Raw genomic sequence first — 16031 nt, 5'->3', positions numbered from 1 at the left:
GGAGGTCTTCAAAACCCGCCTGGATGCCACCCTGTGCCACATGCTCTAGGTGTGCCTGCTTGAGCAGGAAGGTTGGACTAGATGATCTGTAGAGGTCCCTTCCAACCTTGAATATTCTGTGATTCTGTGAAATGTAACCCTAATATAGCACATTCTTGAGAGAGTATCGAACCTGATCAAGGAACTTGAAATGTATTAAAACCTAATACTACTCCGATGCAGAGATGAGGTACAGATGAGATGTGCTAAACACAAGGACTCCTCCTGAGCTTGCCAGAACAGGAGATCGACACTACAAGCCCACCAGGAGCTTGCATGCTACTATTGCTTAAAAATTCCTTCTGCAACACTTAACTTCAAAGTCTCAAAAATCACCATCATCTACATTCACTCTGCTGAGAACTTTCATGACAGAAAGATTCCTGTATACTATTACTGCCATAAACTAAAGAATTTCAGGCTGAACTCACAGGGTACATAAACATTTCAGCACAATGTCAACTCCTTCAATTTGTTCCCGATAACCTCTCCAGCTATCCATGTAATCGCTGGAATTCAAGTCTGTGGAATAAAAACACAATACAACACTGTGCTCTTAATTCCTTTTTGTACCTACATACGAAACAGCCACTATTACTGACGCTTTTATTCCCTGTGATTACAATCTGTTCTAGTAGATGGCTGCAGTTGCACTACGGCACTAGTAAAGGCCGTTTTTCTGTCCTGAGCTATTTTTTACAGCTTTGTTACTTTGATCAGTAATGACGACTCTAGTGTCTCAAAGATCTGTAACAGACTCTCAAAGTGTAACAGACCAACTTCTAGAAATCGGTGAGAAATTGTCCTGCGGCTTTAGATGCAGCACACATCCACATCAGGACAGATTCGTTGACAAAAGAGATATTGTGGGAAGACAGATTTAAAAAAGAATATTTTGCTTATTATTTTTTGACTCAATGACAATACTACACAAATTACTGAGTCACCAGCTTTTTCCCAAAGATACTAGAGCAACATATTTCTGCACCTTGAGAAGTTCTTCCCTCATATTCTAGCTGATAGTCAATTTACTACTGTAATTGCCACAAGGTTATTTCCACCTGGTCTTGAACTATCAGCTTTCCTGCTGGAATCTTGCATTTCCTACTTCTATTTAATAGACATATACTTTGCAATACACACAAAATTACTTAAAGGGTTTTTTTGTTTGTTTCTGATATCCTCTACAGAAGTGTCACTTGGCTAATTTTGAGTACAAACTTGAATCTCTTTCTTCACTCACTTTCACTTTGTAGCTAAAATTAGTAATTTTCTTAACTCTTATACAGTAAGAAAATTTTAAGTCTAATAACCCTTTAATCTCTTGGGAAAACAGGTGTACATATTCCTACATGTTTGCCTTTCATTATGCCTTAGGAAATCATTTACTACTTTATGTCATATGCACAGGAAGTGGAGGACACTGAAGACTCCTCAAAGTGAGGCTAAACTGAGGTCTTCTCCCTGCAGTGTTACAAAGAAGGAAACAAACCATAAGGGGTTATTACCTTTGCCAAATCCAATCCAACTTCACATAAATGTTACCTAGCTTCAAACTCATGCAGGCCTATGTATGTCCATTTATACAACTCTCCCTCAACAACTTTTGGATTTTTTCAGGACATAGCACATCATAGTACATTCATATATTTTTTAGAACTTCTAAATGTATACAATGAAATCTAAAAGACTTTCCCGCACACCTACATTTTAACAATAAATATTTCTACAAACTCGTATTACTCTACTTCTACCTTATTAAAAGAGACACTCTGCTCCAGTGGATTAAGTGTGTTGGCAGCAGCAGCTGCAGCTGTAAGTTGTGCAGTCAGGGCCTGTAACTGAACAACAAGACCAGCATCCAGGGCTTGAAGGAGCGAAGGCTGAGGTTTCTGCTGCTGAATCTGCAGTGTCTGTATTAACTGCTGAAGCTGAAAGAGAGGACAATTGCATTAAACAAGGGGGGGGAAAAAAAGAAATGAAAAAGGCTAGTCTTTTCCCCTTTCAACTAGGGAGAAAAACTCGGGAACAAAGTCTTATCTAACCTATAGCTATTATTTCATCTTAATCTGTTTTCAGTTACAGGAAATTACGTTCCCACTTACTGGCTAATTTGTTTTCTGTGGCTGACAAGACATGCAGATGCTTCTTCCTCCTAACTTGCTCTGACAGGTTGCATGATGACCAGTCACCACTCAGGATTTCCTGCTTTCTAGGATTCTCCCTCTTCTGCTTCTCCAGTTTGATTCCTTCTGACCTGAAAAAAATCTGTTAGCCTAACTCCAGCTTCCTACTGGCCCCATCATAGATAGGAAAAAACTATGTGCTGTAGCAAGTTTTATAGAGAAAATAACGTTGCAAACTCCACTTTAAGTTGGTGCAGCAGCTTGATATTAAGAGGTTGCACTACAGTCTCTAGATTAGTCACAAGGAAAATCTCATGCTGAACCTCAGGTTTGAACTGATGGAGTGTAACAGCAGCCATTTCAACAAAACCATATATTAAGCAGGACTTGGGAATACAGTTTGACTTTCTGCAAGGGCACAGTACCAGACTCTGTACAGCAGCATCTTAGCATAAAAAATACCTAGTTTAGGAGATAAAATGTTGAATGAGAAACAGAAGTTCTGGGTCAAGATCAAATACTGCAACAACTCCAAATTCCTCCATCCACTACAGCAAAGAACTATACAGCAAATGGCTGCATCTGTAGTTTTCTGGTTTAAAGAACAAACAGGTATGGGGAATGCCAAAAGGCAAATGTAAAAATTCTAACAGTCTCACTGTGCAACCCAGAAGTCTAATAGTAAGCAGTAAACATCAGCAAAGAAGAAAATTTCAAAACCTCAGTGAATCTCCCAGAATGGAAACTAAAAAAAAAAAAAAATGATCAAAGTATACCAGGATGTCCTAAGAGTTTCTTTTTTACTACAGAAAAAAAACAGAGTAAAATATTATATCGTCCTCTAAAGGCTTTCAAAACAAACGCACCATGAAGACTATCCAAATGTCTGGTATACCATATTTTCCTTCTCCTGGCTTACTGTTTGTATGTAACTTTTAAAAAGAATCTGTTCCACTGAGGAAAGCAAGGCTAACATTGTCACGTGGAGATCTATCCATCTGTCAAATAGGGATCCCCCCATACAACTGTACATATTTATCTTAATGCACAAGGTAAGGTCTGATCTCTATGGAGAAGCCCTGTTAAAGTCCTCGGAATTAGAGGAAACGGTCTTTTAACACTTCCATGAGCTACACCTTTTTATGGTGCATCCAGCTTTGCTCTGGATATTTCTGAACAAAGGCTGGGTGGATCCAGATAATCCAAACTCTGCTAACGAAAGTCCCTGATTATCTTCAAGTTTATATTTCACCTCTTCAAGGAGTTTAACACTGAACTCTTTAAGATTTCGAGTTTCAGAGACTCCTCCCTTATCGGTAGGGCTCACTCTTAAGTTTGCGTAAGATCATTAGGTTCATCTTGTCCTTCACATTGCATCAAAAAAAGGCCTTTACAAAGGTCATTTTAGAAATAGCCTCTCTTGGGAAGCAAGTCAACTTTAATGTGAGTTATTCAGACTATTTAGCTAGCAAAGCCTCTGAAAATGCTTTTTATTTTTTTCTCTCCACCACAAGAGCTTTTACCAATCGAGAGGCAAAGCTGAAGGGCTGCACACACCTTTACTGGTGGATCCACAAATATGAGCAGATACGGCTGGTCCACCTTGCTATACACTGCTCTGTGTAGGAAGGAATCAAACTGAAGAAGCAGAGATGGAAGCCCCAGAGTGGGAAAATCCGGGATGGTCACCATTCTAAATGTTTCCATATTCTCGTGGGTCACACTTCTTTCCCTTCCTTTCCCTAGTCTCATCTTACCTGCATGCATTCTTCTCACCCATAAAACACAACCTATAGATGAAATCAAGTACTTGGGTTGGAGCTTATGGGAAAGGAAGTGGCTTGGAGAAAAGGAAGAAAAAAGTTGGAAAGGAGATGGAAACAAATATAATTCAAAATCCTAAAGGTCTGCATGCACATCCCTGTACACAGGCTTCTCCACACTTTTATCATGCCTATCTTTCCCCCAAATCTATTTTCTTTCATATTTTACCATTTTGACCTAAACACACAAAGGTGATTTGTGACCAATTGTTTCCAAAACCATCATTCCTTATTTTCATTATTTTTTATCCTTTCTCCTCTGCTCCCTTCTATTCTTAACTCTAGTTAACAGTTTCTAAAACTACCTTACTAACTTTCCTTATATTTCCACCTCTCCCTCACTCCTCTGCGTAAGAGCACTTCCAGGATCTGTTCCACACTTCATGAAGTATCCCACAAACTCTTCCCACTCTCCTCTCCAATAACCGTATCAATTTTGCTCAGTGTGATCCAAATAAACAACCTGCCTGCACCTGCTTATGAACAATTACAGATGACACTGCTGAGCTGAACAACATACAACTTCTCACTTACTCTGCTGCTGGAATAAGTGCTTTGTAACAGCTCACTGCTGGCTGCTCCAGATTCACGTGTATTTTTCAGTTACTAAATGGGTTACTGCCAGAGGCAACCTATGCCTCTGGCAATAACTATAGCCAAAAAAACCAGACTTGGGATATGCCAAATGCTTGCATTAACTGAGCAAAGATGATGCTATACATTTTTACAGAATGTTAATTCTGAGCATTCAACTTATATGGCTTCAGTTTAAGAGGCAGTTCAAGTTTGTGTTCTGCACACAAAGTCACTTTACTTAGTGAACCATCTGAAAACTAAGCAACAAAAGAATTAATCACTCCTAAATGAGATCTTATTTTTGAATGTTGCAAAATAAAAACTGTATTTAAAGACAAATGCAAGATAAACAAAAGAACTGACCTACAACAGATTCCCCAATGAATATACTCTCACTATATAATTATGTGCATGGCTTAGCTTTGAGTTTAGCTCTCTGCTTTATCCAGCAAATAGATGTGATTAAACTGGCATTCTATTTCACAACTCTTGTCTATAAAAACCTAACACTGATCATGCTTGATTTGTCTCCAATACCATACACAGAAGAAACTGCACGTATTGCAGACTGGTTTTTACTAGTACTGGAAGTCACATTCTGGGATACTTTTAAAGAACCAAAAGAGTTTTAGAAAAAGGTAGTAAGAAGCTTAAAGTTGGAATTACCTGGAATTACCTGGAATACACTTCTGATTAACAACCTTTTGGAAAAATTAACTGGAAGCAAAATGGAGACTGTTTCCTCTAAAGTATAGCTAAAGAGGAAGGGCAAACAGTGTACGGTGTAACTGCCTGCAAAATATTCACCTGTTGGCCTTGGGGACTTTGTAAAATTTGTGCTACAGCAGCAAGTGTATCTGTGTTCGCAATTTGAGATACCCAAGGATCAGGTAAACTCTGCACCACATTGGCTGGAGTAACTGGAGTCACGGGTGTTCCTGAAAAAAAAAAAAAAAAAAAAAAAAAAAAAAAATCCAATATGTCAAATGCTTTTAACATATAGATTTAAAATACAGCTTTTGGGGTTTTTTTAAGTATACTGTATGAAGTAACAAAAAACTAGACACAAACATTTCCGTTATTTTACAGAAGAGATTTACAGATGGCAAATGATAAAAATACTATAATCTTTCTGTGAAAATAACCTTACCAAAATAAAAGATATTTAACATCTTCTTAATTATTAAATATTGAGAAAGACATTGCATTAACACCTGAAAACATCATACACACACACACACAGAGGAAGAACAGTCTTCAATCAGCATTCCTCAAGCAGCAGGATTACTTAAAAACCAGTTCTCAGTTGCTTCTGCTGCTGACAGAAGCAAAACAGAGGCGAGCCTCAAGAAACCTAAGAAGGTTTCACACAATAATGCAAAACCATTCAACAGAAGCAATACATATTAAATGATAATTGCTACTAATCTATTCAGAATAGTCCATAAGATACCCAGTAACCTGTGAACTCACTGGGCATTTGTATTTCATGCAGAACCTTGACGATTCTACTAAAAATGAATGGATTTGTCTTGCATATGACTGTGATAGTGAACTTCAGTAAGCTCTTCTCTCAATCATGGCACCACTATTTAAGTAAGATTTAATCATATTATCTTGGTTTTACCTCAGTAAATAACCTGCTGCTTTGACTTTCCTGTATAAAATACGCTTACTGCACTTCAGCATAACCTAAAAATATTTAAAAATACATAGTTAGAAAGTAATACCACAGTCTAGCTGTTGTTTTTACTACTGCCTTTGGTTTGAATACTAGATATTGTATATGTCCTTCTCCCTGTCTAACGAAAACCAGTGAGATTTTACAGCACGTTGAGAGCCAACACACCGAGGCTGGCACAAGTGTTGGGTCAGAGCAGGATCTTGGCCTCCCTTTGTTTACCTGGTGTATTGTTGCTCATAGCAGCTGTAGTGCTGGGCAAGACTGGGGTCACAACGGGAGGAGGAATTCCTGCTGCCATATCCAAGAGAGGCTGAATAATTTCACTCTTGAACACATTATTCTTCTGCCATAAATTTAGCACTCTGACAATTTTACTCTAAAATGATGAAAGGATAACAAAGCACATGAGTCAAGACTATTTCTTATTATCATCAATTATGGAAGTAACAATGGGCAATATTAATATGACCAGATTTGAGTACTTTATATCTTTACTCTTGGAAGATGCTATGGAAGAAAAATAATTTTAAGAGAAGATTTAAATATTAGTAATCATTAAAACAGGGAATTCTTAATCTATATTTCTTGCAGTAAAAATATTAATGTAATTTTGGCTCACCTGTAATTTGGTTACCTATTGAAAAATGGACATAGTCTAATAAAATCTTTACAGAAAAGTAGCAGCTCAATATTTCGCAAGCCCTCTAAAAACAACGACCATCTTTATTTTATTATATCTTCATGAAGAATTTAAAAGTTTAAACTGGAATACAATTTCCATCTGATTATAACCACATATATACAATTTTGGATCATGCGGAACAAAAGTAAAAATTAAGGCTTTACACAACTCTTCTAAAAGCAACTGCTTGTACTAGTTGCAAATGCATTTCCAGTCCAACCTTTTTGTGATCTGCTGCCCAACTTTTTTCTCCTCAGTTTTATCATTACCCAGTAGCAATGGCAAGGTTTTGCTTTGGAAAGCTGGACAGTACATACGTTCATCAGTATGTATAACAGTATGTTACAAAAAGATACTTTTAATTACTAAAAAAAGTTTTAAAGAACATTTAACAAATTTCTGCCTAAAAACTTGTGTTTGCTGCCATGAAAAGGAGTCAATTCATTCCAATTCTATAAAACAGACATCCTGAGTCCTTAATTACACACATTTAAACCAAAAGGGGGTGGGGGGCCTGTTTACTCAGGAATCTAGGAGCATATTTAACAGGGAGACAGAACTGCCTAGGAGAGCACTGGGGTCACGAACCCTCGTCCTGTTCAAGGGAACACGGACGGGAGGCACCGAGGGACACGGTCTGGCCGGCTGGGTGGTGACGGCACCGCTGGACTTGATGGTCTGGAAGATCTTTCCAACTATAATGGGACTGATTCTGTGATTCTATGTACCAAATTTTTACCACATGGAAGATGTAAGCTAGAGAATGGAAATCTTTTCAGACTTTCATTCAGTGTTACGATATAGGAGGTTTTTTTTTTTGTTTGTTTGTTTGGTTTTTTTTTTTTTTTTTTTTTTGGTTTTTTTTTGGTCAGACAGTCTTTAAAAAGTCCATCAGAGGTTCTATAATCACTTTTCCATCCAGAATAATATAAACTCATTTCTACTTCTTAGTGTCTATTCCCCCTGGTACTTTCCATGCCTGAACCATACATGGTAACCAGTATCTTTATTTTTGCTACCTTTTTACTCTGCTACTTCTATTTTTCTGCTTTTTGTTGAATCAGATTAAATGTCAAAATGCCAGAAAAATGGGTACATACTTCTTTAATACCTTTAATATTTAGCACAATGATTTTGCCCATTCAGACATATGGTAGAAATATTTCACAGCAGTTGGTCTACCCTGTATCACTGAACCGATACACAACATACTGGGCAAGACTTCAGCCTGCAAAATACATTTTCCCCAGCTAAAGTGAAAAATAGCCTACGAAGAAAATAAAAGTCTGTAAAGCTCCTGTTATGTTTTACTAAACACCATCCTTCTTCACATCAAACACGTGTAATGTAATATACTAGTCGCAATGTGCTGGGATGTCAGAGAAGCAGTAAATGACAGGATAAATGGCTCTATACCTCCCTCAACAATAAATTTACTGTATCTTTTAAGAGCATATAAAAACAGGTTAACAGTCAGAAGTTCATGATTACGTGTATGTAAAAACATCATGGAACAGAAGTACAATTTCATCATCCAGATACACTTAAAACTAGATTGGAAAAAATATTTAGCTTAAATAATCTCTTAAGCAGCATTTGAAAACTCTGCTGTAGAAGACAGGTATTTATACCAGAGTTTTTCAACAAATTTTGATTTGCAGATCCTGATGTATTTGCTTGTAGAGGGCCTAACCCCTTTGAGAAGGCAGGAAGCTTAGGGCAGTAACTGGGGGTGTGCAATGGCCAAACTTGCCTTGGTCACTTTGCATGGGAGCCTTTCGTTTTCAGAGCAATGACTGAGAAATGCAACTGCAGAATGATGTTTAACTGTCCTAAGAATAAGCACTCCTTCTCTGCTTGCATTCTCCTGCCCACAGCTCCATTTATAACTGCATCACACAAATATACGTGGAGATGATATCCCCCTCATTTTGCAGTTTTTCAGTGTGCTGATATGAAGACACTCTTGCCACTGTAAAATCGCAATGACAAATACAAAGGAAGTTAACTTGCCTGTACTTCTGCTATTGCCAACCAACATCAAATTGCATAAAAATAGTCTGGCAGCAATCTTTGCTGCAGTCAAGGCATTAGCAGAGCTGTTGGGTCAAATGATTCAGCTTAGGACTTGAGACTCAAGTGTTAGGTGTTTTAGCATCAAAAGAAAGACAACTTTAAAGACCCTTTGCTGATTTTCTATTGTTGCTTCAGAGCAAATCACACTAGCTTGTCCTAATGACACTGTTATTGAGAGATTTTTATTCCTCAGCACTAAAACACCTGCTCTGCCCATTCATTTTCTCAATGAAAAGGAGAAAAGAAGGAAGATTTGTGAAACTTGCCTGTCTCACCAAAAGCCTGCTTAATTTCTCCCCATCTAAATGCCTTACTACCACTGAGTCCTCATGGAAACCTTGTGGAAAGACCTCTTACTTGACTTGGATACATGTAGCTCCACGCCTCCACTCAGATAAGCAAAATTAAAAGAAATATATACAAATGCACACATAGAAGCCCATAATTAAGTTCACTACAATAAGTAAAATGTGAGTTTTTTTTAATTTTTTTATAGATAACCTATTAAAGATTGCTTTGATTAGAAGAACAGTAAGTGTTTACCTTGTCATCCCCAGGACAACGGTACAAATTCTGGAAAGTGCTGATGATGTTATTGCTGAATCTTGGAGCAAACACATCTTTTTCTTGCCCAAACTGATGTCGAGACTGTCTCACAATGGAGTCAATGACATAGAGACCAGGCACCTTGTATTCTGGTTTGCACTACAGAGAATGAAAAGCCAAAAATAAGCACACATGAAAAATAACACAAACTTGAGAGCAAATACGGACTGTTTACTAAAATCTTTAAATGGTTCAAGGTTCTAGCACAACATTCTCCATCTAATAAGCTGTTCCTGGAGTATCAAACTGTCTCAGAGAAACTGCTATGCTTTAGTGTACAGTTTACATTTTCACATGTTTTGAAATGGCATAAATCAATGGTAAATGAAATAAAAGCAATTTCCTAAAAAAAGGTGCTTTTTGGAATCAAGCTATCAAAATGTGGCACATGAACTGTGCACTCTTTCGAAATACAACATTTTTAAAAGAGGTAGAACAGCATAAAGCAGGAACAAATTCTAAGTAGTATATTGGAACTAGACAGAAATCGATTTTTTTTGATGATCTAAGTCAAATTGTTAACTTTATTCTGAATCGCTAAGCAGTGTGTGCTACACGCTTCCCTTGAACAAGAAGGGAGTAGACACCTGTTCGGCTGAGAATATCTTCATGATGTTTATTTTGAAAGACGAAATTTTAAATAAATTTACAAACAGCAAAGTATTTATAAAGTATCCCAACTACAAATCTAATTACTTAAGCAATTTTATTCAGGTAACAATTGCAGCCATAATATCAGTCTTTTAATTACAAAAAAAATCATCACGGGAGTTCAATCAGTTTACAGACAGAACAAAAAGCTGTCCAATGTATTTCAGTGATAATTTTATTGTGCATGGTTTTACTTCAAGATCACTAGTTGCACCTTCTTATCACACATGATATAATGGAAAACAGGAGGCAGTCCACCTCCTCCTTCGCTGCTCCAGATAGTCTAAAAATGTATCATGTAACACTGTAAATTTGTTATCTCTAATACAGAGCCCAGTCTAAGAGCATCACAGCCTCCCAGGTTTCTCCCTTGCATGTTGTGTAGGCTTGGTATGTGTAGCTTCCTCCTCAGTGTGCCACTTACTCCTTTGAGTCATTAACAAAAAGATGTTAAACTCCACTGTAACTTTTGCACTTGTACTTGAATTTTCCGTACGAGGTAATTTGAGAAAATAAATAATATGAAATGAGTTTTTCCGTGTGATGACAAAAATCATGTGATTTACTTACCTTCTGAATGAATTTCTCAACGCTCTGTACAACATGTTTATAGAACTGTAAAATAAAAAAAGTGTTTCAACAGAGGAGAAAATCTGAAAATGCACATACTTGTTCAAGTAATGCAATACTTAGAGTAAACTCAGAACTAGAAATGCTGTTTGACTAACAAACAATTCAACAACTACAGCTGAGTGTATTGTCTTTCCATTATTAATGGCATAAGGAAAACTAAACCTCACTTGTTCCTGTCATCTGAATTCTTTACCTTTAAATGGATTTTTAATAAATACTCATTTAGTATAAGAATAATAGTTACTCCTTCAAAAACTTGGCTATTTCATTGTACATGACTACAGATGTTATCCCAGTGTTATCCCTCATATTTTCTTTGTTTTCTAAGTTTGCTTTAATAACCTAAACCTTTCTTTATCTAAGAACACAAGCACTGAAAGATCACATTCACCAAATACTTTTTCTTCAGAATGTTGTTTTTAATATTACAAATCATTGCATAGTGATCGAGCTCTGTACAATTGCATGTTTTTAATGCAATTTTTAACGCATTTACTGTTTTCCTAAAATTAAATATCCCAAGGAATAGTGGTAGTAAACTGACAGTTGTAAGTTAATATCCGGAAAATTAAAATTTTTCACCTACCCTGCTTCTAGTGAATTGTCATTTGTTTTAATGGCTAACATCAATGGTACGATACTTTTCTCCCACTGTTCTTCAGTGCTATGTGTTGCTGTTTCATTGCTAACCAATTTTATTTTGTGGCAAGAGAATTCTTTAATATACTAGCACTAAAACTTAGACCAAATTGTACCTAAACACCATTAAAACTATAATCTATGAACACACATGAAAAGATATGCTAGAAATTTCTGAATATGAAATAAAACTTTAACAGTTGTATTAATTAAAAAGGCACACATTTTATGCTTTCTGAAAATACAATGAAAACCTTTCTACTATTATAAGAATTATTGGGCAATCCTAGTTTTAACATACAAAAAGATCTTTCAGATGTGAACCAAAAGCCACACTTCAAGAGTTCCACCTCACAGATGACAATGAGTAAATGAAAGTCAAACAACAAATTAAGCCCTCTACTGCACCCCTAAAAGTCCACTGCCATCACATCTAATCATAAATTGGAATTTATACACAGAAAAGAGGGGAAAGATTCCAGCAGCAAGTTCAGCCATGCAGTTATTTTGAAAGATGTGAAAGGGAAAGAAAATGATGATTTGTTAGCTGATTTCTCACCTTTATAGCCTTGATTGCTGCCTTGGTTATCTGTGTCATTTTAGCTTTGGAGATAGGTGGCTTGTAATCATTCAGCGAGTACAACTGAGAAAAGAAACAAAGTAAGTTGTCAGAGCTATATCTTTAACTGTTAAATAGTAAATATACATACATACATTTGTCACAAGAAAATGCCACTTTTTTAAACTTGATTTTAGTCATAGCATATACCAGAAAATATGACTTTCCTTAATACATACAAGTATGATAACTTTCCTTAATACATACAAATATGATAACTTTCCTTAAGTTTTTCTTTCTAGGACAAAAAGCTTACAGTAGTTTACGTAATTATCTTTATAGATGCAAAACAGACTTTTAACCAAATATTTATGCTGTCACCATCTGCCTGCAGAAGCCAAGAAAACAAAAACCAACATTAAACAAAATTTCCAGCCCAGTGAGAAAGGAGCAAGTAGTAGTTTTGCCACTTGAAATAGATTTGGAAAAAATACTGACTTCATTCACCGAGTTACAGAAACAATGTATTGTAAGTTATACAAATGCTTAAACAAGCACTTGCTTGGATTCTCAGATACAATCACACACAACGCCATTAACATCTAACTAACAAAACAATCACAACACAAAAGTAGTGGAGCTGTGCACCCATTTTTCCCAGTGGAGCTTTATTCTTTTTATTTGAACAGAAGCAATCTAGAATGGCAATTTTACCAGAAATTTGCTACTGCAAACTGTACATAAGCTACCTTCACAGCTATGACTGATAGGTGGTAACTGAAAACAACTCCTTCCTTCACACTGAGTCAGGTATCCCTATTCCAAGGCTACTTATTTGCTATGAAAACCTCAAATTATTCACAGTATGTGGCTTTGAAAAAATACTGCTCTTTCCTCCTGCAGCCATGTACACTACAAAACTTAGGGCTGTCCAATATTTTGCTACTTTGATATGCAAAATAACCAGATACAGAATAAGCTTTAGGACTCAACTTCTATTACATTTTTGTTTACCAAAACATGCATAAAAGCATATTAGCTTAGAAATAAAGCCCTGATACCAGACTGCCCATCCATAAAAACCCTTAAAGCCCTTTCAGGAAAATTTATAGAGTTTTTCCATAAATTGCCACTAAAACAAATAAAGAAAATGACAAACAACCCTCCCTTCACATGCGTTGTCCATTGAAACAGAGAAACTTTTCTTATCATAACCAAGTCAAGTACTTTAAAATATTCTGAAGTGTTTCGGTGCTTCCTACACAACAAAAAGCTGCCTAGAATTCAGAGATATAAATGCTGTTAACTGCTGCAGGGGAGGGGGAGATGAGGATCAGACTGCAGCCGGGTGCTTCTTTGTTCTCCGCCAACAGTCCTGTGCTGCAGTTTCAGCTACCCACAGGGGACAGGGCAGAGCCCTGGCCACCCATGTCTTGCCCACCAGCCTGGATGGGATCATACGCGAGTGCAGCCAAACTGTGCTGGTGCCGCTGCCGTGCCGGATGCAATTTGCTGCCTCTCCTGCAAATGCCTTAGGAGAGCTGGCTTGGATCTTCCTGGTCAGCTCAAAACTCAAACTACTAGGAAAAGCAATTCCCATGTATGAGTGTGACTTCAGAACTGGCCTAGCTCTGGATCTCCACCTGGCCAATCCCAAGAGCTCTCTCCCAAGAGACCTGGAACAGCGCAGCGCTGTGACTAGACACACAGAGCTGGGAGAAGCTCCGTCAGGACCACAGCTGCTCTGCCCATCCCTTTGGAATGATGTGGAAAATAGGGAGCTGCAGTTCAGAGCACTAGGGCCACGGCAGCGCTGGGAAGCACAGAGCAGTCACACAGAGCTGACTGCCAAGCAGGGAGTGTGGGCCACCAGGTACCTGGCCACCACACACCACAGCGCACACCCCCAGACAGGGTGGCTGGGATGGCTGGTAGCATCTCAATACTCTACCCAGAGAGCAGAAAGAGTTTTCTGGTTGGTGTTAACTGGATACCAAATGACAGCGCATGTTTTCTTGGCTCAGGCTTCACCAGATTCATCTATTACGCTTCCAAATCTTATTCTACCTGCTCTGCTGCTAGGCTGCTTCAGCAGAGGCTTCACTGCCCCTCCAGGAACAAAACCCAGGGTTCATCTCCAACACACAGGAAAGACCTTTACAACAGCAGGTCTTTAAAGAAACCTGACATTCTTTAAATCTAGTCAAAACAAAACAAAAAACAAATCTGCAATTTATTCAGGATTATAATATACAAAAGTAAAGAGCTAAAAGACTATATGTTCTTCTAATTTTAAGAATTTCTGTGGGTCATCTTTGTGGATCACTTTTCTTGTATGCCTTTTGTACAAAAGCTTAGTCTAGACAGGTTGCTAGAAATTAGCTGACAGATCTGCTTGCTCTGGCATCAAGAAAAGCCCTTAAGAAAACTGGAAACCAAATGCTCAAATTACCAAATAGTAAATTCAGTGAGACTACCTGAAGTAAAGATACCTGTAGAAAATCAGAAGTGGCGTCCAAATGAAGAAAGCAAAAAGACTATAAGCTTTAGAAGGTTAAATGTGAAAAACAAAGCAAACATGTTGAGAAACAACCAAGAAAGGGCTTGACAAGAAGCCCTTTTCAAGAGGCAGAAGGAACGCTCTCCCCGCCTTGCCTCGGAGCAGAAAGAAACCATCAGAGAAAGGAGGACTCATGAGATAAAGCGCTACAAAAAAGGCCCCTGCCCTGCTTTCAGATTTATTCAGGAAGGAAAAACTGTAGAAACTTCTCACATGAAAATCCTCCTGAAGTCTGTTTAACAACAAGCTACAAAACAAATAAGCAAAAGCAAAAAATAAGGAACTGTCAGGACTAAATTTTGTAGGCATTCAAGAAATAGTCACTAACTCTGATCTGTGAATCCTCACTTCAAACAGTCCTAGTCTGGTAGCACTAAAATACATTCTGAGAAGGACTCAAGAACATGCTTAGAAAAGAACAGGCCAGTTAAGCTTGACATTTGTACCAGAAACATTTATTGAGAGAGCAGAATTAGCAGGTAGGCAGATAACTCCATACAGCTGTTGCAAGAGAAGGCCACATGTCAATCTACTGACATTCTTTCAAGGCACAAGGAGCACCCAGACAAGAAAAATCACTGCTATCATCCACCTGGACCACCAAAAGGAATTTATAAAAACAACTAAAAAAGACATGACAAATAACTTAATAAATTGCTCTTTAAAGGCAGGAGACAAACAATCTGAATAAAGTCATCTCATTGACAGTAAAGCTAAGCGCCAGTGCTCTGCATTCTCAAAGCATCTACACTGTTCTTGATAAAGTTTGGCTATCAAAAACTACAAGAGAATTGTACAAGTAATAGCAGACTAAATAAGTTCAAGTACACATGAAATAGTGGACACTGACTCCGAAGCTATCGCTACACAGGAATGAGCTCTGCTGATTCAAGAGACATTTCTTTGAAAGCATTATCTTATTAGTGAACCAGAAAGACTTCAAAAGCAGTCAAAAGAGCAAACAGAATATTACAACCTAAACACTACTTAGGTCACACTACTAATCTATAGTGCTCTTTCATCTTGAATACTGCTAAAATTTCTGCTTTCCTCTCCAGTCTCCAAGATTCATAGGAAATCACCACCAGCGAGAGGAAAACTATGCAGTAGCTTCTAGGGAAAGAACGAGGACTCTTGGCCTGCATGTAAGATGGCAGACGTCTTTTGGGGATGGTGGGGTGAGAAGCAGTGCCCCAAACAAGGAGGCAAAGCCAGGCAGGTGAAGGTGGCTCTAGGCTCCTGAGCTTGTATTCCCAGGAACCGCCCATGTCAGAGGGATTCTCTGCTGGGCTGCAGGGTTAATCTTTCAGCGGTTACTACCATGAGGGCTTCACCCACATACTCTAACACACTCCCACTCTTTCCAATAACTGCATA

At 37.8% G+C, this 16031-nt stretch overlaps 1 protein-coding gene across 1 annotated transcript in view; it reads right to left on the bottom strand.

Annotated features, from left to right (window-relative positions):
* SCAF8 (SR-related CTD associated factor 8) overlaps positions 1-16031 on the bottom strand; it is a 65851-nt gene that overhangs the window by 19906 nt on the left and 29914 nt on the right. The window contains exons 3-8 of the mRNA XM_026044372.1: positions 12095-12178; positions 10834-10878; positions 9550-9711; positions 6468-6624; positions 5372-5502; positions 1794-1970 (exon numbers count right to left, since the gene is read on the bottom strand). Coding sequence (XP_025900157.1) covers positions 1794-1970; positions 5372-5502; positions 6468-6624; positions 9550-9711; positions 10834-10878; positions 12095-12178 — 756 coding nt within the window. The remainder of the gene's footprint in view (positions 1-1793; positions 1971-5371; positions 5503-6467; positions 6625-9549; positions 9712-10833; positions 10879-12094; positions 12179-16031) is intronic.

Source organism: Nothoprocta perdicaria, unplaced genomic scaffold (assembly GCF_003342845.1).
Source record: "Nothoprocta perdicaria isolate Ctin4 unplaced genomic scaffold, notPer1 scaffold_36, whole genome shotgun sequence".
Classification (NCBI taxonomy): domain Eukaryota; kingdom Metazoa; phylum Chordata; class Aves; order Tinamiformes; family Tinamidae; genus Nothoprocta; species Nothoprocta perdicaria.
The sequence above is the reverse complement of the archived record's forward strand: the minus strand, read 5'-3'. Positions and strand labels throughout refer to the sequence as shown.